The 21,061-nt window shown below is 62.7% G+C and overlaps 1 protein-coding gene across 2 annotated transcripts; it reads right to left on the reverse strand.

Moving 5' to 3' along the window:
* Positions 1-11,100: 11,100 nt before the first annotated feature.
* Positions 11,101-15,935, reverse strand: GLI4 (GLI family zinc finger 4). 2 transcript variants are annotated; one of them, XM_028500674.2, is made up of 5 exons: positions 15,301-15,335; positions 14,610-14,695; positions 13,796-13,954; positions 13,008-13,109; positions 11,104-12,321 (listed from the first exon to the last, which is right to left on the reverse strand). In XM_028500674.2, exons 3-5 carry the CDS (start codon positions 13,920-13,922, stop codon positions 11,390-11,392), a joined length of 1,161 nt encoding a protein of 386 aa, XP_028356475.1. In that variant the 5' UTR covers positions 13,923-13,954; positions 14,610-14,695; positions 15,301-15,335; the 3' UTR covers positions 11,104-11,389. The 2 variants fall into 2 exon arrangements, with proteins under 2 accessions (XP_028356474.2, XP_028356475.1); XM_028500673.2 differs by lacking the exon at positions 14,610-14,695 and having other exon boundaries at positions 11,101-12,321; positions 15,301-15,935.
* Between the last annotated feature and the right edge of the window lie 5,126 nt (positions 15,936-21,061).

Below are 21,061 nucleotides of genomic sequence, written 5' to 3' on the forward strand. Positions count from 1 at the left end.
TATAGGAAATACACACTAAAGGGTTATGGAGCCAAGAGACACAATGGATACAATCCATTCTAAAAAGATTCAGGGAAGAAAGAATTTGTATAGATATAAAAAAAATTAAAAGGTACATTTCTGCCATGTGGCGTGAACTAGTGTGATTCCTTTCTACTTTTCCCCACTTCCCAAATTTTCTACGATATATTCTGTTTATATAATAGGGAAAATGGGCTTTGTCAAAAGTTTTATCAAAAAGTGAAATCTTGACAAACAGCAGTCATTGATGATCTTGTAAAACATGGAGAAAGCCTGTTTTGTTTTTCAGCCCCAAAGCAGATCATAAATTGCATACTGAGCTTGTTTTCCGATGGCGCAGATGAGGCCGGCAACCACCCCCCCGGACGCAGGTGGCGAATGGTTTTCTCCTCCAGGTGTTCCCACGTGCCCCAGTTTCCTATCACGCACATGTCGCTTCTGCAACCAGGTGCCCGGAGGGAGCATTCTTGTTCAGAGGCTACGACGACAGCTTCCTCATGGGACATGCGCTGGCTTTTCTTCTCCGACAGGTTCAGGGGTGCGTCTGGGGCCTCTGGCTTGCTTCTGATCAGGACCCCCTTCCTTCTGGGGAGTGCTCCTCTCCCTCTCTTCCCCTAGATCATTCTGGAACCCCCACCACCCGCTTCTCCAGGAGCTGGGGCGAGAGAGGGCTCTATACTCTGCAGGCCGGGCTGAGATGGTGTCCGACCTGGGGAAGGCCGGTCAGCGGTTGGAGCCCGAGGCCACATGGGGCCTGCAGAGATGAGAGGCGGGGAGGGGACAGAGACCTCTCTGACAGGCCATAAAACCCAGATTCCTGGGGCTCCTGAAGCAGCTCCTTAATCCCGCGTGCTGCCCCAGCCAGTGCTGAGGGGTTTCTGTCGCTTGCTTTGTTCATGGGTAGTGGGGCCACTCAGCTTCCAGGCCCAGGCCCTGGGCACCGGAGAGCTGGCCGGTGCCCAGAGGGCCAGACCGGCTTCAGTGGTGCCAGGGCTGTGCCGGCACGAGGTGGGGAGGGCTGAACTCAGGCTGGCCTGAGGCCCCAAGCGCGCACGTGGTCTGTCCCTCCACTAACAGCCCCAGGGAGGTGGTGCGGATACCACTCGGTCTGCCTGCTTCCAGCCACACTCTCCTTGAACAGCCCTGACTGTGTTCATCACCTCTTCTGACATTAACCCCCAGGGAGAGACTGTGTTTCCAGAGGAAGGAGCTGGCACATGGAGAAGGCAAGCACCACACCTCACTCATTCAAGCCTGACTGCGCTGTGCTGACAGATGGGCACCGAATCTCCCCGCTGGAAGCCAGAGGTCCCTGTTCCACACTGGTCAGCGGCTCCGCTCTGCCCGTCTTCCGCCATCCAGGGCCAACAAAACAGACGCCACTGGAATGCTGCTGCTGGTCGCTGCGGGTGCAGGACAGAAAGGTGGACGAAGCCTGCTGGGTCTTCCCAGTTCCCTTTTACTGCCCAGAGCAGCCGGGGCCCACAGTCCTGCCACGATGTAGGGGGAGAGACGAGGGGCCGAGCACAGTGGACAGGCCTTCCAGCGGGTGGCTGGGCGGCAGCAGCAGGGCCAGGAGGGGAGGAACCAGGTTGTCTGGAGCCCCACCAACAGCCTAAACAGTTTCCTCTTTGGGACCAAAACCGGCTTCAGAACGCAAGAGCTGAAGCTGGAGTAGCCCCGAGCCTTCTCAGTACCTGCAACCTGAAACCCGCAACCTTCCCACCTCTGGACTCCCCGCTATCCCCGGGGCCCCTCTGGAGCCTCTCCCGCAATCCCGCCCAAACGGGGCTCCCCGCACCACTCTCCTGCCAGCCCACCCTGTGCGTCGAGGCTTTTCACTGCAGAGGCATCAGTAAACGCTGAGTACACGCCCACCACGCACTGCATTTATTTGTAACAAACTATAAAAATCATAAAGCACACATAAAAATTAAAACATCTTAAAAAGATGATCTAGGGACTTCCCAGGTAGTCCAGTCGTTAAGACTCCACAGTCCCAGTGCAGGGGGCCTGGGTTCGATCTTTGGACAGGGAACTAGATCCTGCATGCCGCAACCAAGAGCCTGAAAGCCTCAACTAAAGATCTCCCGTGCAGAAACTAAAAGATCCCCCACGAGGCAACTAAGCTCCCGTGTGCTGCAACTAAGACTTGGCGCAGCCAAATAAGTTAATAAATAAATAAATAAATATTAAAAAAGAAAAACATGATCTAAAAACTAGAAATGAGCTTGCCGACGCATCACAAGGGAAAACCTCCAGTATCCTGAGGGTTACTCTTAGCAAAAGCAAGACTCCGAAAATGTCGGCCCCTGCTCCTGAACCTTCGCTCCCACAAACCACCAGGCAGTCCAGGGGACTCACCTGGGCGCAGGCATCCGGAGCGCCACTGCGGCCACTTCCCACGAACGTTATCCATATCCAGGCCTGTGCTCTACCCTCTTCTCACAGCCCCATAACCGCAGAAAACACCCAATAGCCACAACTAAGCTCACAACCCAACACTCTTGAATGGTCTTCTGCTACTGCACTCCCAGGGTCAGGCACGCCCCTCGCGGCGCCCCGCCCCTCGCGGCGCCCCGCCCCTCGCGGCGCCCCGCCCCTCGCGGCGCCCCGCCCCTCGCGGCGCCCCGCCCCTCGCGGCGCCCCGCCCCTCGCGGCGCCCCGCCCCTCGCGGCGCCCCGCCCCTCGCGGCGCCCCGCCCCTCGCGGCGCCCCGCCCCTCGCGGCGCCCCGCCCCTCGCGGCGCCCCGCCCCTCGCGGCGCCCCGCCCCTCGCGGCGCCCCGCCCCTCGCGGCGCCCCGCCCCTCGCGGCGCCCCGCCCCTCGCGGCGCCCCGCCCCTCGCGGCGCCCCGCCCCTCGCGGCGCCCCGCCCCTCGCGGCGCCCCGCCCCTCACGGCGCCCCGCCCCTCACGGCGCCCCGCCCCTCACGGCGCCCCGCCCCTCACGGCGCCCCGCCCCTCACGGCGCCCCGCCCCTCACGGCGCCCCGCCCCTCACGGCGCCCCGCCCCTCACGGCGCCCCGCCCCTCACGGCGCCCCGCCCCTCACGGCGCCCCGCCCCTCACGGCGCCCCGCCCCTCACGGCGCCCCGCCCCTCACGGCGCCCCGCCCCTCACGGCGCCCCGCCCCTCACGGCGCCCCGCCCCTCACGGCGCCCCGCCCCTCACGGCGCCCCGCCCCTCACGGCGCCCCGCCCCTCACGGCGCCCCGCCCCTCACGGCGCCCCGCCCCTCACGGCGCCCCGCCCCTCACGGCGCCCCGCCCCTCACGGCGCCCCGCCCCTCACGGCGCCCCGCCCCTCACGGCGCCCCGCCCCTCACGGCGCCCCGCCCCTCACGGCGCCCCGCCCCTCACGGCGCCCCGCCCCTCACGGCGCCCCGCCCCTCACGGCGCCCCGCCCCTCACGGCGCCCCGCCCCTCACGGCGCCCCGCCCCTCACGGCGCCCCGCCCCTCACGGCGCCCCGCCCCTCACGGCGCCCCGCCCCTCACGGCGCCCCGCCCCTCACGGCGCCCCGCCCCTCACGGCGCCCCGCCCCTCACGGCGCCCCGCCCCTCACGGCGCCCCGCCCCTCACGGCGCCCCGCCCCTCACGGCGCCCCGCCCCTCACGGCGCCCCGCCCCTCACGGCGCCCCGCCCCTCACGGCGCCCCGCCCCTCACGGCGCCCCGCCCCTCACGGCGCCCCGCCCCTCACGGCGCCCCGCCCCTCACGGCGCCCCGCCCCTCACGGCGCCCCGCCCCTCACGGCGCCCCGCCCCTCACGGCGCCCCGCCCCTCACGGCGCCCCGCCCCTCACGGCGCCCCGCCCCTCACGGCGCCCCGCCCCTCACGGCGCCCCGCCCCTCACGGCGCCCCGCCCCTCACGGCGCCCCGCCCCTCACGGCGCCCCGCCCCTCACGGCGCCCCGCCCCTCACGGCGCCCCGCCCCTCACGGCGCCCCGCCCCTCACGGCGCCCCTCAGAGCGCAAAGTGCTCGCTGCCAAGTGCCGGTTACCCGCGTCTATTTCTATGAAAGGGACAAGACTGTTTCGGGTCGGGGATAAGTACCTGTAATACGAGCCCGCAAATATTTCGTTCAGGACCAGGTCGTACATATGTTTTGGGCATATTAATCCTATTTTAAAAATAACCCTTAACATGCAAAGACCGTTGGTCGCCTGACGGCTGTACACAGTCAGGCCCTGGGTGCTCTTCCCCAGCGCCTGAGCCCTCGTGTAGGCCTCGGTCAGGGCTGCCATTAGGGGGACCACGGGGCGCTCAGGCCCTACATTTCCCTGCATGTCTGTCAACAGCAAAGCCACCAGGTCTCCCAGGAAGAGAAAGGGCATGGCCGCCTTGCCTCGACCTTCTGTCCTGCCTGCGACCGGGACTCTGTTCGCACTTGTTTCACTGGGCGGCCCTGGGGCGGTGAGGGCTGGGGGAGGGTGCGGGCGAGGGGGCGAGCGCCAGCATCTTAACTGGGGTGCAGGGGCCAGCTTAAGCGAGGGTCCGCGTGCTGCTCTCCCCGCGCCCCTAGCAGGGCGCGGCAGGCATCCATAGCGTCCACAGCGCCCTCCAGTGGAAGGTCGGCTTGGCGCAGCACAGGCCCTGGTGCCTTCGAGCTGTGCACGAAGGCCTTCCCGCAGTGGCCGCAGGCGTAGGGCTTCTCGCCGGTGTGGACCCTCTGGTGCTTCACCAGGTCCGACCTGCGGCGGAAAGCCCTCCCGCACTTGCGGCACTGGGGAGGCTTCTCCCTGCTTGGAAGCTGCCACTGCTCCAGGACGTGGGCCCCTCACGGGGAGTCCTCGGGGCGCACGGCCCGGTGCGGTGCTGGTTGGCCCGCTGGGGCTCCCCACGCCTGCTGGATTCTGAGTGGCTCCTCCAGCTGGGGTCGCAGCTACCCGGGCTCCCTCCTGCGCGGTCTTCCTGGCGGGTCACCAGGCTGCCGGTCATGGTTCCTCTCTTCCTCGGGACTCGCCTGGTGCGCGCAGGCCATGTGTGGCAGCCCTGCCCGCCCCTGTGAACCCCGATGGCTTCTGCACGGCCCGGCAGGTCCCTGGCCCTGTGACCTTTGTCCCCGGGACACCCTGCGGTTCTGCCCCGGAATCTGCTCCTCACTCTGAACTCCGTCCTCATGGTCTGAAACCAGAACGGGAGGCAGCAAATGACACCAGACTCTGAACCAGAGCATGGAGAGACTTCGGCAAAGGCCGCATCATCTCATTTAAACCAGCGGGGCGGGAACAAGGAAATTAGGCCCTCTGTCTGGGTTGGGGTTATGCAGGGATCAAGGTCAGGGAGCAGAAGGGTATTAGAAGGACCCAAACTCCCAAAACACTATTAAAGAAAAAGAAATCTGGGAGCACTCCTAACCACTTCCAGTTTGGTGCTCTCTGATTCCAAACGATTTTTGCTCAAATAAACTCTTAAAGTTAAGACAAAATTAAAAAAAAAAGAAAAGAATTCTGTTAAAACCTGTCCTTCTTGAGGACTAGCCTTCCATTTCCCCTGAGATCTGGGGCCTGGCTGAGCCCTGCGGCCAGGCGGCAGGGCTGGGGGGAGGGCACTGAGAACAGCCCGAGGAGGCTGCACACTGAAGGTCACGACCTGTGGCCCGAGGGACAAAGACCGGGGATCGAGAGGGGAGTACCATGTCCCCGGGTCCCCGCCTCCGGAAGAGGAGAGCCTGGCCCGGTCCCCTCGGCAGGCAGAGTGGGGGGGTGAGGTCACAGCGGGTGACAGCGCTGCCATTGGGGAGATGAGGATTCGTGCTGATCCGTGGAGAGGTCCTGAGGAAAACACACCCCAGCTGTGCAGATGGGGCCGTGCCCAGAGCCAGATGCTCTCCCCAAGGGCACATTGGCCAGGACTTAGCAAGGTCCACCCGGACACTCCAGGATGAGCTTCTCTGAAAGGGAAACCCGGGCTTTCCCGGGCTTTTCAAATCTTCCAGCGGACTCCCTAAAATAAGGAGTTGGGAGGAGCATGGTTTGGGAACCTGGCCTGTGGCCGTCCAGGGCCTGGGCCCAGCAGGCCGGGGGCGCCCTCCTCGAGCACGGACGAAGCTCGGGCGCCGGGGGTCGAGGCCGCCGGCCACGGTACCGAGAGCGGCGGGGGCCGCGGCTGGCTGGTCGTGCGGACGGCGGGAGGGAAGGCCTGAGGGACCCGGGCGCGACGCCGCGTCCCCCGGCTGCGGGGCCCAGCGGCCAGCACCGCGGGGCCTCTCACCCGCCGCCCCCCGGGCCCCGGGCGGGAGCCGGAGCCGGAAGCACGCGCCGCGCCCACAGGGAGCCCCGCCCCTCGCCGCCGGCACTTCCGGGAGCTCTAGGAAGCTCGGGGGACCCGCCCAGGGGAGCGGCCGGGGGAGGGCTCCTGGGGAGGAGTCCCGGGGAGAGGCTGGGGCACCCGGGGAGCCTCAGGGCCGTGGACCTGCGCCCGGAGGCGTGCGCGCGTGCCTGGAGCTGTCCGAGGTGCTGGGCTGCACCGGCGACGGGGGACCCGGCGTGTAGGGCCCGGAAGGCCGTAGGAAGGGCTCTGGGGAGGAACGACGCACGCTGGCTTGGACTGAGGTGAGACCATTACCGTCCGTTGCTAAGGCAAGTCCACAAAGCCTGCGACCAGCTGAGGGAGCTGAGTGCTTAGAAAAGAACCGCAGGGGGGGAGGAGATGGAGCCTGGCCTGACCACTACCTCCAGATCCTGAGGGTTCTTCCTACCAGGGAGCGCAGCCAGGCTACGACAGGCGCAGAGGGCAGAGGTGCCCAGCAGTTCAGGTTGCCTCTCCACGTGGTGTCTGAGTGGGGCTTGGACCAGTGCCTGTGCAGATGCACCTGCTTTGAGGGACTAGATGAGACCGGAGGTTCCCAAGCCTGGCACATCAGCATCACCGGGGGCGTCAGAACTAAATCCGGACTTCCTGGCTCCACCCCAGGCCTATTGAACCTGTCTTCCCTGGTGTGGGGCCCGGGAACCTGTGTTTTTCAGCAAGCTCTGCCCCCAGGAGGAGCCTCTGGTACTCATTCCTCAGGGGTCTGGGTCCGGCATAACCCCTCCTTCAGCTCAGAGAGCCCAGTCAGAGACCTCTGAAGAACAGCTTGTCTCACTTCCCCTAGTGGAGTTGGAAAAGTCCTGCCGGCTCTGATGTAGCCTGCAGCCTTGGGTTTAAAAGATAAAGTCAGGGGATCTGACCATTGAGACACTTGGGTGACCCCAGGGACTGTTTAACCGTGCAGCAGTGCGCAGGCCACCACCGTGCTGCACGCCGAGGACAGAGCTGGGTGTGATGTGCTGTGTGGAAAAGCAGCCTCCTCGATGGGGACATGCACAGCCCAGAGCAGGTGCTCAAAAAGGGTTTACCGAATGAACGGGATGGAAATAAATAAGCGTAGTAAACTATCATGAGGGAGGATGTATATTTTCCAGGTGGGAAGTGGATGGTAACTTCTGCTTCTGGCCTGTGCTCTGCCGGTTCTTCACATAATGATCTCATTCAGTGCTCACAGAAAGCTTGTGATAGTGATAGAATCACTATCGCCAGTTTACCGATGCAGCTTAGAGAGGATACGGACCTCGCCCAGGTGGCACGGAAGTGAGGGGCAGGGCTGGGCTACAAAGTAGAGTGAATGTCCTTAGAAGCTGGATGCTGGGAGAGCTGCCTTCCTGCCCACCTGCTCTGGGGCACACGGCACAGAGCAGATGAGTCCACAGACCACGTCTTGGCTTCCACTTCTGGGCCATCATTAATCTGGGGTCTCTCAAAGTCCGAAACCCTTGGGATACTGACGTAGCCCAATATGGAGTGTTGCATAGCAACTGAAAAAGACAAGCGCGTGGACAATACTGGTATTGAAAACGTGTGCAGAGGACCTTATGGTTCTGTTTGCCCATCCCAGCATCCTGCAGCCAGCCATGGGTGTGACCTTGAATCCGGCTGGATGACAATCTCTGGGCCCATCTCCCTGATTACAGCCCTTGGCCCAGGGATGGACAGCGAGTGGCATAAGACCCCAGCAGGACCCAGCAGAGCCCTTCCCTGGGATGCTTCCCTTACCCTTCTAGTGGCTGAAATGCACGCGAATGGGTCTGGGCTGCTTTGAGCTCTGTTCTGCGTCACGGGGAGAGAGCACATGCATATCAGAAGGAATGAGGCCAACCCTATGGCATTAAGTACGATCTTATCCTTGCTCGAGATGGTTAATTTTATGTGTCAGCTGGACTGGGCCACAGGGTGTCCAGATATTTGGTCAAACGTTATTTGAGTGAGATCAACATCTGAGGCAGCAGACTGAGTAAAGCAGGTTGTTCTCCCTAATGTGGGTGGGTCCCAGCCAATCAGCTGAAAGACTGAATAGGACAAAAAGACAAAGTACTACAGAACTCCTCCTGTCTGACTGTTGAGCTGGGGCATCGGTCTCACTCTACCTTTGGACTTGGACTGAAACACTGGCTTTTCTTGGGTCCTGGGCCTGCCAGCTTTCAGACTGGAACTATGCCATCGGCGCTTCTGGGTCTCCGGAATCCTGACTGCAGGTCTCAGAACTTCTCAGCCTCCATAATCTCGTGAGCCAATTCCTAAGAATACCTACCTACCGATCTACGTATCTCTCCAATTGAGTCTGTTTCTCTGGAGAGCCCTAATACATCTTTTTTTTTTTTTTTTCCTAATCAGAAAACAAATTTGGAGACTAATAACTTGTCCAACCTTACACTTAAGTGTAGAGTTGGGCTTTAAGTTTCAAAGTCGATTCTCTTAACCATCATGCCACACTGCTTATATTCATGTAAAAATAAAAACCCTTGTATCCAACTGAAGTGTCCACATTTAGGCCCAGCTTTGTCGTTATTTCCCGACTCACAGGCACACGCAGCCCGCTCCACACTCTGCACAGAGCCCAAGATGGATTGTCAGCTCCTGGACCCTCTTCCCTGTGCGGGGCCCTGGGAGCTCCTCACAGGACCGCCTTTCTTTAGGGCTCAAGCTCCTATAGGGCTTTTATTTACTTGTAGGGCCGAAAGCAGATACTGCCCCTACACCAGTGACCACTTCCTGGGCTCTGAAACGCACAGGGACCGCTTTCCTGGTGCCTCGCTGCTTCGCCCTCAATGTTCTTTTACACTCGCCGTGGCCGGCCCTGGCCCCACGTGGCTTTCTGCTGAGGCTGTCCATCAACAGTGTTCCTGACCCGTCCCTGGTTGTCGACAGCCTTTCCAGGAGCCCCTTTTATGGGTTTCTGCTGTGTGCCTGGTGGTGTGCAAAGGATTCTATGGCCATCCTCCCAAACGCCCTATGCGGTGCCAGCAGACGGCTGTCCCTATTTCCAGAGGAGGAAACAGGCTCCGTGAGGGGCAGTAAGTGCCTGGGCTGGCATGAGGGCAGGCAGACCCTAACCCTGGTCTCCCGGAGACCAGCGGGTCACTCCCGGGAAGAGCATGAGGCTGGCTGGAGCCGAGGACACGGGCCTGGGTGGGAGGGAGAGCAGCCCATGGCGGTGGAGATAACGGGGTCAGCGGGAGGCAAGGGACAGTGGCCGCTGAGCTAGAGACAATCGCAACCAGGGCTGGATAGAGGCGCCGGAGCAGGCCGGGGCACAGAGCTGGAACTGGAGGATGACGATGGCGGGGGAGGCGGGGCGTGATGCCTGTGCCCGACACGAGGCAGGAGGACAGTGCAGACACTCCGGGCTGTACCCACGTCCCAGGAGCGGTCAGGGGTCGAGAACTATAACGTCCTGTGCAGCCAGATACCGATAAACCTGGGCAGCCACAACGGGCAGAGAAGACGCCCTGAGGAGTCCTTGTCTGGGTCCTGCCGGGCGTTCCAGGTTCCCGGGAAGTGCTGAATGGATCAGATGGAACGCTCGAGAGGGAACCCGTCCCAAGCCAGCAAACGCAAACGCCATTCAGCCCACCCCGGCGGGCCCCACGCGACAAGGGCGGACACAGAGCCTTTGCTGAGAGCTTACCGCCTGGCACCGAGGAGCTGCAGCGGGGGGCGGTTGATTCCACGCTCCCCTCCTCTGGGCAGCCTTCCTAGCTTGCACACCTGCTGCTCAGTGGCCTGGGAGCTCCCGCCCTGTCCCTGTCCCGTCACCGAGGGTCTGCCGGGCCACCTCCAGGACAGTCTGGGACAGTGTGGAGGGCCGCCAGGCTCTGCTCTGGGGCTGCCCGCCAAGTCCAGTTGTGGTGCAGGTATCCGAGTCCAGCCTTGGCGCTGAGGCTGCAGGATGACCCTTCTGGAGCACAGGCTGAGCGGCCGCTCCCCAGAAAGCCCTGGGGGCTCTGCTCGCCCGCTCCACGGCCTGGCTGCCCAAGGTGGGAGCTTCACGATACCCAATAGCCGCGTGGTATTAGGGACAGGGGCCTGGGGGGAAGGCGGGTGTCCCTCGTCTTCCAGGGCGTCACAGTGCACCAGCAAAGACGACTCAAGGAGGTGTTCTGACCTTCGTGGGGGAGTCCAAAGCGCTTGATGGCCTCGGGGCCCTGGGAGTGTAGCCTGGAGAGGTGGGGCAGCCCAACCACAGGGCTCTCCATTGGGGTCACTGGGAAAGAGGGTGCAGAGGCGAGGCGGAGTTACACCCTGGAGAGGGGCCGGGCAACTCCTCTGTGTGTGGTGCAGGTGGCGGGGGGGGGGGGTCCCAAAGCTGTCCAGGAGGGAGCAGGCAGGCAGGCAGAAGGCGTCCCCACCCAGCTGGGCTCTCTCCTTTACCACAGGGGCTGGAGAGCTACAGGGCAGTCATGGCAGATCTGGAGCCGGCTACGGCCAATGCCCAGCTGCAGTTGCCTAGACCTGTCAAGCGGGGAACCCCCTGGGGCCCCGGCTTCCTGGGGCTGGAGGCAGCTATGAAGGCTGGGCAGGGCCACCTTCCACTGAAGCCCGCTGGCCTCAGGCAGCCACCAGTAGGTGCAGAGGCAGGGTGAGAAGGCAAACAGAGCAGATCCGGGGAGGGCTTGCTGCAGAGAGAATATGCTACACACATTCTCCCAGATGCAGGAGGGAACCAAACCACCAGAGACTACAGCCCAGGGTGAGAGCGGGCAGCCCGGGCCCGCCCTGTCTCTGCCAGCCCCCCCACCCCACCCCAATCTGGAAACCGCCCGTGCTGGGGTGCCTGACCCCGCCCTGGCTACGGCTCTGGGAAGTGAAGACGCCTGCAGGCCTCGGTCGCTAGGGCACGCGGTGGGCCCTGCCTTAGGCCCCTCACTCCTCTGGCGAGAGGAGCCCTCGGGGATGGGGGCAGCCACGTGGCCTTCCTCCCGCGTCCATCAAGCACACAGCCTTTATTGGGGACACGCACGAGATGCCGGTCGCGCCAACCAGGAGGCGCGAGGGCAGGAGCCCTCCGCGGGAGCCCGCCTCGACCTCCGGCCGCTGACGCGCCCCCGGCGCCCGCTACTCCCGGTAGTGCACCCTCTGGTGCTGGATGAGCTGCGAGCTCTGGCCGAAGGCTTTGCCGCACGCGCCGCAGGCGAAGGGCTTCTCGCCCGTGTGGGTCCGCAGGTGCCGGAAGAAGTGCGAGCGGCCGCGGAAGGCCTTGCCGCAGTCGGGGCACTCGTAGGGCTTCTCGCCCGTGTGGATGCGCTGGTGCTCGATGAGCACCGAGCTCCAGATGAAGGCCTTGCCGCACTGGCTGCAGGCGTACGGCTTCTCGCCCGTGTGCAGCCGCTGGTGCCGCACCAGGTTGGAGCTCTGGCTGAAGGCCTGGCCGCACTCGCCGCACTCGTAGGGCTTCTCGCCGTCGTGGATGCGCAGGTGCTGCGTGAAGTGCGAGCTGTGGCTGAAGGCGCGGCCGCACTGGCCGCACTCGTAGGGCTTCTCGCCCGTGTGGAGGCGCTGGTGCTGGATGAAGCCCGACCAGCCGCGGAAGCGCTTGCCGCACTCGGGGCAGGCGTAGGGCTTCTCGCCCGTGTGGACGCGCTGGTGCTTCAGCAGCAGCGAGTTGTACTGGAAGCTCTTGCCGCAGGCCTCACACCTGTGCGGCTTCCCGCCCCGCGGGCCGCCCTGCCGGGCCCCGAGGCCCGCGCCCCGGCCGAGGCCGCCCGCCAGCTCGGCGGCGCGCCCCGGGCCGCCCTCTGTGCCCGCGGCTCCCTGCAGCCCGGGCGGCCCGCGCCAGGGGCCTCTCTTCCGGGGGCGGGGCCCGGCCCCCGGCGGCTGGCCCGCCGGCCGCTCCAGGCTGCACTCCTGCCCAAAGCTGTCCCCACACGTGGGTCTACGGGGAAGGCTCCTCAGAAGGGTCCCGAGCATCCCCGGGTCCTGGTCCGCCTCGACTTCAGGACTGTGCGGCTGGGGAGACGACGGGGCCTGCTCGCGCTCCAACTCGGGATCTGAAACGAGAAACGGGAGAGGCGGAGAGCACTCAGCCGCCCACCAGGCTGTCCCTCCGCGGGGACCCCCGTCCCATTCCAGATGGCAGGACCAGGGTGAGAACACACAGGGTGCGTGTGCATGTGGAGCGGGGAGGCCTGACGGGAGATTCAGACTCAGAGCCAAGCAGAAAAGCCCCTGATCCTGAGGACGCTGCCCACACGGCCCCAGAGCTGCTCCACGGACCCCCAGAGGACACCCCAAGGGCTTCTCTAGGGGAGAGAGGTGGGGGTGGGGTGGGGAGGGAGAGAAACGAGGAGCTGAGGGCCTGGATGAGCGAAGCCCCAGGGGAAGGGGGTGGGGACCAGAGCTCGATATAGGGGACAAGTGGAGGCCGAGGGCAGTACACAGGGGGGCCAGGACGACTCCCCGATTGCTGGCCAGTGGTGCCAGGTCAGACACTCTAGCCGGACAGGCGGGTGGATATGGGGGTCTGCGCTGCCCTCACAGCCCAGAAAGTGTCGGCAACAAGACCGGGACTGAACGGGGGGAGGGGCCGTGGGGGACAGAAGTGAGCGCTGAGCCAGGGGCAAGTGGGGCCCCGGGGCCTGGCAGCGGTGGTGGGCGCTGCACAGAGCCTGGGGTGCAGCAGCCGCAGGTAAACGCGCTTCTGGGCGTGGCCCCGCAGCAGGTTCCGCTCGCTCACCTGGCCAGCAGGTGTCTCTGCCAGTCTGGACCTCCTCCACGTCCCGGAGATCCTCCTCCTGTGGTGGCTGGGAGAGCACCTCAGGGCTGCAGCCGGGGAAGCCTGGGGGTCACAGGGGGGCTGGGGCTCATCTCCCCCTCCTCTAGAATGGGTTGTACCCCCCAACACACCTCCTTGCTTTCTGGAGGCTCGCTGAGTGGGATAGAACGCATCTACCCGGGCCCTCGTCCTGGCTGTCAAGAGATTATTTGTGTCCTCGACTGTGAGGGGAGTGAGGCCGGGCCTCCTGTGGGACGTGGGGCACGGAAGGGACCCCGGAGCCCCTGACGGCTGAGTGTGAGCTGGTCCAGGGGCCACACACCGCAGGGCTTGGACACCCTCCCCGACCAGCTGTTGGCTATTCCACACCTGGACATCCCCAGATCCTGCCGGGGGGTGGAGCAAGGCTGGTGGCTCCATCCCTGCAGGCCCCTGGGGGTCCCCACCCAAACCAGCTTGCCCAGAACTCTGGAGACCATTTTCCTGGCGTGGGATCAAAGGCTCAGACAGGGAGATAAGGTGACTGGCTCCTCTCACACAGGCCTGGCCATCGAGGCTGCTTTTTTTGCACCCCTCATTCCCTAAAGAAACACACTCCAAGGGACTGTCCTCTAGGGAGCCACTGCTCACACAGCTCGACCCCTAGCCTCAAGCACTGCTGCCCGAGTCCTGACCCAAGCAGCAGGGTGCAGGAGCCCCAGCGCCCAGTGAGCTGCCTGCCCGCAGTGACGGTGCAGGGAGGCAAGTACCATGTTGATGGCCGTGGAGGTGAAGCTGGGCCTCGTGGTGGTGGTAGGCTCCAGGTGTCTCCGGTGACTCGAAAGTGACAGTGGACAGGACATGAGGGGGCTCCTGACCGTCCCCCAGGGCCGCCATCTTCCCCCAAGGCCTGCTGGAGGAGTGCACACCTGGGAGCCGGGGAAACGAAAACCACGGCGAGATGAGGGGGTCAGGGGGATGTGCGGGGTGGGGCCGATCAGCCACAGGTGAGCTGGAGGCTCCTCCCCGGGTGAGGGACTAAACGCCAAGAGGTAACCTGTGGGGCCCACAGTGCGAGGCCACCGGGGCCCCTGGTGTGTTAGTTCCACCGTGTGCACAGCACCAGCGCACCCACACGAACTGAACCCAAGCTCTCCTCCCAGCAATGCCTGCAGTGTCCTCCCAACCCAAGGCCTTGCCCACGGAGAGAAGCAAGCTGGTTCTCCCAGAAAAACCTCCCCCATCACAGCTGGGGGCCGCTGGCCCTGGGGAGAGCAAAAAACTGAACCTTGCCTGCCGGAGCAGGAACGTCCTAGGTTAAATCTTAACGAGACATTTCCAGAGAGGAAAAGCCCCTCAGAGGCTGCAGGCTGGGACCCCTCCCATCCCAGACCCGCCCAGGGTGCTCCGAGCCTCCTTTGGGGTCAAAGATACTTTTCTTTAGTCTGGTTTGCGGGAATAGCTTGGTCTAAAATGAGGAGCTTTCTTTCACACTTCCATGAAGTAGGAGGCTTTATCTGGGAGTGAAAAGGGGCAGGGGAAGGACGAAAGGTAATGTACATCCAATAATGGTGCAGACAGTACCTGCTTCAAGGAAGCAGGGAGGCAGACGCCACGGGGCTCCTCACCAGTGGGGGCCTCCTGGGTCAGCCCCCGACGGACCTCAGCGCCTAATGATGGGAAGGATCACCCGCAGCCAGGTAAGTGGACACACGGTGGGGCTGCAGTCCTGACATCTGGGTATGTCACATCTTAAATATCTGGGAAAGGGCACGGTCACCCCTAGCTGGGCTGTCTGAGGGGAGGTGGCGGTCACAAAGGGATGCCAGTGCAAACGTCCACGCTGCTGCAACAGGCTGAAGGCGGAGGGGACACGAACGGCACCGGCCCAGGAGCAAACCCTCCTCCGCACCCCGCCCCCCCCCAGCTTGGAGCCTGTGCGCCGCCGGAAAGAGCCCGAACTCGGGGCGCTTGGCAGCGGAGAGCAGGGTGTCCCGGCTGAGGCCGGCCACGGACCTCGGGCCAGGGGCAGCTCTGAGCCTCTTTTCCATCTGCCAAGTGGGCATCACCACAGCTCCCGTCCCTGGGGTTCCGGGCGCGTGGGGAGGCGCCCCGCAAACGGACACCGCGATCGTCAGGGGCCAGTGTCCCGCCGTCCGCGCCCCCCACGCCCGGCCGAGGCCAAGGTCGCGGCGGCTGCGGGGACAACGCGCGAGCGCGGGCTGGGCCGGGGGTCCCCCGCAGCCGCCACCACCGCCGCCCGGCGCCCACTCACCTTCCGAACGGGAGGTGGCCGCCCGCCCGTCCGTCCGTCGGCCGGCCGGAAGTGCTCCCGCGCCCCGCCCGCCCGGCCGCGCGCACTTCCGGGACGCTCTAGGTCCCCGGAGGACCGGTGCCTTGGTGACCTCGGGGGCTGTGGGCGAGGCGCCTCGGGGGCGGCAGGCGTGGGCCCTCTCCAAGCGGGGCCGCCCCACAGGGGTCCGACCCCGTGTCTGCGGCCTTAGACCACCGCAGCCGCGCCGAGAGCCTGGGGCCGGGAAGGTCCCTTCGCGTGCCGCGGACCCGCGTGCGCCCTCTGAGCCCAGAGACCGGAGCCCGTCGAGGCCGGCCGCCCCTGGTTCGTCTGCGGAGCTCGCTGTCTCCGGTCCACACGCTTCCAGGGCAGCGCGCGTCTGGCACGCATCCGTCCTTGCGGAGCGAGGCTTGGATCTCACACATATTCTTTTAGCCCCTGGAATTCTCCCTTCCGCAATATGAAGACTTCCACCCAAATCATCCTTGGAGGGATCTTTCTTTCCCCAGGATGGACGGCCATCATTTGCTGGGGAACTTGCTGAAGACATTCTTCCTCCCTTTTTTGGGGTGTCTCGAATACCCCCTAAACTGCCCTTTCATTAAAGTGTGTTCCCAAACTGTAGGGCCTGAGGAGTGTGTTACAGATTTTCCCAAAAGCTTTTCGTGGAATTCTTCCTGAAAACAGCTGGAGGAGGATTCCATGAACCTGTCCACCAGGGATGGACGTCCAGCAGGGTTGCTTGCCCATGGCTACCCCTGAGCCTGGGCAGGTAGAAGACAGGAAGACAGCAAGGGCGGAGCCACAGCCCCAGGCCTGAGGATCTCATCAGGGAGGAAGAGACATCTGGTCCCAGGGCGGATGCCAAGGCAGCAGAAAAACTGGATGATCAGGGACGTGTGAAGGACCAAGTGTGTGGGGAGGGGCCGTGCTTGGTGGGTGGTGAGGCCAAGATGAGAGCTGGGAAAGAGGCTGAAGCACGCCTGGAACTGGAGAAAAGGTGCCTACACCTGGAGCAGCTGATTCCCACCAAAGACCAGAGGTGGAGATAGCGGAGCCCACCTGCTCAACCTGCCCCGCTCCCGGTGGGTCCCTTTCCTGTAGGTTCTGTAAGTTACCCCCTGACCCCCTCTGCCTGACCTGGTACCAGGCCCTGGGCCACAGGCTGGGGTACAGCGTGGAACAGGACAAGCCCCTGCCTCAAAGGGCTAAGGAGGTGACATCAGAGAAGAAAGGGAGCGGGGAGGGCAAGCTAGTCACACAAAGGCTGGAGGTGAGAGCGTTTAAAGCAGAGGAGCATGTGCAAAGGTCCTGAGGCATCGTGGAGTGTCCCCACGGGTTTCGAAGACTGGGCAAGCTGGAGTGTGGCGAGGAAAGGGAGGACAGAACAAGCTGGACGGCGGCCGTGAAGCCAGTTTGGAGCCTGGATTTCATTCTTCTCGCACCAGGAGCCACTGAAGGTCCCGAGCAGGGGAGTGAGGAGTGCATTTAAGAACAGACTGGGGCGGTGGGGAGGCAGGAGAGAAGGGGAGAGATGGGCTAGATGGAGAGGAGGCTCGGCGGGGCCCGTTGTGGGCGGCAGAACTGACAGTACTCGCTGCCCCCTGGGACGTGGGGCATGAGGACACCTCGGGGTTCAGGCAGGAGGGAGACGGGGAGATGGCAGGGGAGAGGAGGGGGTTGTCATGGAAATGCACACAACCTAATTCTCCTTGGGTGTGTCCTCCCCGATGGTGGACAGCAGTGGCGTGGGCTGGACTTTCACCCTTTCTCTTCTTCAGTCTGTCCCGCTGGTTCAGTTTCAGAGGGATGGGGGCAGCCTTCTGTTTCCCATGAGGGTGGGCAGACCTGAGGGGTTCTAACTACTCCCATGGAGACTTTTGGCCAATCCCCATTTTTCTTCCCACCTCTGCCCCACTGTCAGGGTTACCCGGGCCCCCAGCCCCAGGCCCTGCCAGCCTTCTCAGCCTGAACGTGCACCTTGTCAAGTGTGTAGGCTTCTGCCGGAAGCTGCTTCTCCTCGTTTTCCAGCTTCTGAAACCTCCAGCCGACGGCGCTTACTCTTCTCTCTCCGGCCTCGTGAATCTTCTCTTTAGCCCTTCGCCTAAGTCACGGATCTAACTCGGGTTCCCACCCTCAGCATCCTGGGCTCTTTAGGACGCTGAGCAGCTTCCCTGCCCCCCGCGACTGATAACAGCACCTCCCCTCAGTTATGACAACCAAAAAAACGTCCCCAGGTGTTGCCAGCGTCCCCTCCTGAGGGCAGAATCGCCCCTCGTGAGAACATCTGCTCTAACAGAGGCAGAGTGAGCAGGGGCACAGAGGGGGCACCGACAGAGCGCGTCAGAGCTCAGGACCTGAACGGGGTGCCGACAGGGCCTGGGGACAGGCAAGGTCACGTCACACTGCGGGCATGAAGCAACGACAGGGCCTAACTTCGTTTCCCAGGTAAAAATGTCCCCTTGCTTTTTCAAAGTTCTCTTTACACCACTTTGCTTTTACAAGAGACCTACGTTAGGACCTGTTTTCCGACAAATCCAAACAGGATTTTAGCTTTTTTGGAATAAAGGCAAAAAGTGAAAACAGCGCTCAGCATTTGTTCTGCAGCAGCTGCAGCCGAGGCAGCGAGAGCGGCCCTGCCAAGCTCCCGTGGAACTACACTCAGCACCAAGCTGCCAGGGCTGCGAGCCGCGTCTGGGGGCGTCCGCACTCCGTCTCGATTTGTCTCGTGCGCCGTGAGCAACGTGTGTCCTGACGAGGTAACACGTCCTAAGTGCCTCTTCGCTTTATGCCATTTCGGCCTTGGAAGGTGTCACAGGAACGCTCTGCTTTTGGATAGCAGGGGAACCTGTGTCCAGGCTCAGAGAGGGGGTGTCTATCGAGGGACACGGTATTTTGCTGCAGCAAGGGGTCATGCCCATCCTAAGTTAGCACATTCCTTTTCTGATTTGTGTGTTGGTCTCTTACAAGTTTGGTTAAGATGAGGCGGCCCCCAAGAGACGCATCCAGAGGCAGTGACCAGCTGGGTCTCTGGCTCTGCAGGCCTGGGCCAGACGCTGGGCTGGGAGATGGTCTCTCCCTTGAGGCAGTGGCACCTCCCTGGGGAATCTTGACTGTGGGGAGAGCAGCTGAATGCGAGTGAACGGGTCAGAACAGATGTTTATTGTAGGAGAAGACAAGATCCAGAGGCAGCAGGACAAGGAAGCACTGACGGATGCCCAGGGCATCTGGGAAGAAACGTGGGGGCCAGCGCAACAGCCGTCTGGGTTAAGAGAACACCGCGTGAAAAGCAAGCCCCGGGAAAGCGAGGACAGAACAAAAGAGAACACCTACCCCAAACGTAGACCACACTTGCTCTCCACGGACTGAAGGATGTGAAAATATAACAAAGTAAAAGTTCAACAAATTTGACTAGTTGGAAAGTTGCATTTCTAGGACTAAAAATAACAGTCGGAAACACTAGACTGGGGAAAGCGTCCGCCCCAGCGCAGGCCCAAGGCCACCCGCTGTGCACAGGCGTTATAGCCCACGGCCACCTCGGTCCGCCAGGGGAGCATGAGGAGACCAGCGTCCCCAGTGCTGAAGCTCTCCAGGAAACAAACACGCAGTAACACCAAGAGGCAGGACACTCAAGGCAAACAGGACCAGAATGCTGCGTGGGTGAGGCTGCAGGGCCACAGGCCACGCGGGGCCACGGGCAGCTCGCAGGTTGTGTCGGGCGTACCTGACACCGGGGCCGCCCAGTGCCGAGATCGCTGTGGGCACTGGGGCCAGGGCGCCGGGAGCTCACCCCGAGGGACGGCTGGCCTCAGGCCTCGGAAACCCCCGTCCGTGGAGTCCACAGCGTCAGCCTCGCCCTGTGGCCGGGCCTGGATCCTGCAGGGCCTCTGGTCAAGGGGAGGACCTCCGGCTCCCGGCTTCGCTGACAGGTGGCTGGAGTTTGTGCGCAAGCAGCCAGGAGACGGTGAACTCCGAGCTCGGGGCAGGGGTCCTTGAAGGCACCGGCTGCCTCTCAGAGCACAGCCCTGACCCCAGGCAGTGGATCCCGGGTCACTCCTGCCCTGTCCCCCGCCATTTCCCTCTCTGGTCCCAACACTGCTTCCTTGGGCCTCGGAGACAGCCCCTTTACCCCTCCATCTTTGCTCATTGAAAACCCCACCCTCACCGTGACCTCTGTCTGTGCTGCTCCAGAGCAAATGCCCAAGTGCCCCAGCATCAGGGGCTTCCATTGGAAGCAGGGCGACTCGGAGCCCTGGCCTTGCCCCAAGGGCCCAGGCCAGCCCAGCATCACTCTGCAGTGCGTCTTGGTGTCTAGCTCACCAGCAGAAGAAAGGAATGATCACATCTCGGTGCCCCAAATGGGGACAGACATGAGCGGCCATTAGAAATAAAGCCCAGCTGACATGCTGGTGCCCAGAACCTCCCCAGAGGTGCAATGGACCTGGCGAGGGCAACCTGGGCTGAAGCCCAGCAGCCCCGCCTGCTCTGTGGCCCGCACCACCAGCTTCCCTGAGAGCACAAGATCTGGCACGAAGGACCACAGACGTCACGTCCCCGGGACATCCGCAGGTGTCCCCACGTCCGTTCAAGGTCCTCTGTGCCTTCGCTCTGATGCCAGGTCATGCCCTCCCAGCGCTGCTTTAACAGTTCTCCAGTGTTCAGTGGGGAGGGGACACCCTGAAGGGCATTTGCCGGGACAAGCTCCGAAGCCACGGAGGTTCTGACTTGGCCTGCAGCTGTTTCCTCCTGGAGCCTGTCCTACAGCACTCCTGGCTGAGGGAGAGGAGCTGAGCGCCTCAGAACCTCGAGCCCCTGCGGTTACTTCCCCTTTTCATCTCACTGCTTTCACAGGGCCTATCAGACGAAACAATTCCCTCCACCCCCACCTGACCCGATGGCAGGCACTGCCCGAGGGTGGAGTGTCTGCTGCCCGGCCACCTGCCCTGCGGTGACAATGCCTGCCCTGTAGTGACAGCGCCCGCCCTGCAGTGACAGCCCTCCGCGCCCCGTGTCCCCGCACGCCCCTCCTGCAGCCTAGCATGTGGACCGCAGGGGTGTCCTTTCTCACCATGGCCTTTCTCTTCCCTTCCTTCTTGATCTCTTTTCCTCCCTGGAGCTCAGGAATGTGGAAGTTTTGCTAGTTGTGAGGTTCTTTTTTACGCATATTTCATCAGGAACTTCTTGCTTTGGGGCTGATCTGCTTTCACAACTGAAAAACGACAGAAATACCTTTTGACTAAATAAAGAAGCGCAATTATCACCTGGTTGATAATTGGGAAATTATCAACAGTTGGGAAACAGCCAACGGTGTGAATAAGGCCAGGCTCTGGGCACATGGACACGCGGACACTGGTACTTGGTGGGGATAACGGCCACAGGGGCTGGAGGAGAGCAAGGTGGGGAAGCGGGCGCGGGCTGTGGCTCACGCCATGTATCCCACCCTGGGTGGCAACAAGATTTCAAGGAAAGTGCTTCAAAACTTGGGACTTCCCTGGTGGCACAGTGGTTTAGAATCTGCCTGCCCATACAGGAAATACGGGTTCAAGCCCTGGTCCGGGAAGATCCACGTGAATATTAACAGTGATGGCAGAAACTCTGTACTGCTCTTGTTTTCAAAGAGAATGCCGTTTAACATTTAACCTTAAGGTTTAATTTGCTATAGATTTTTTTGTTCTTTGATTTTTTGTTTTTTTGCAGTACGCGGGCCTCTCACTGTTGTGGCCTCTCCCGTTGCGGAGCACAG

Source organism: Physeter macrocephalus, chromosome 15 (genome assembly GCF_002837175.3).
Source record: "Physeter macrocephalus isolate SW-GA chromosome 15, ASM283717v5, whole genome shotgun sequence".
NCBI lineage: Eukaryota > Metazoa > Chordata > Mammalia > Artiodactyla > Physeteridae > Physeter > Physeter macrocephalus.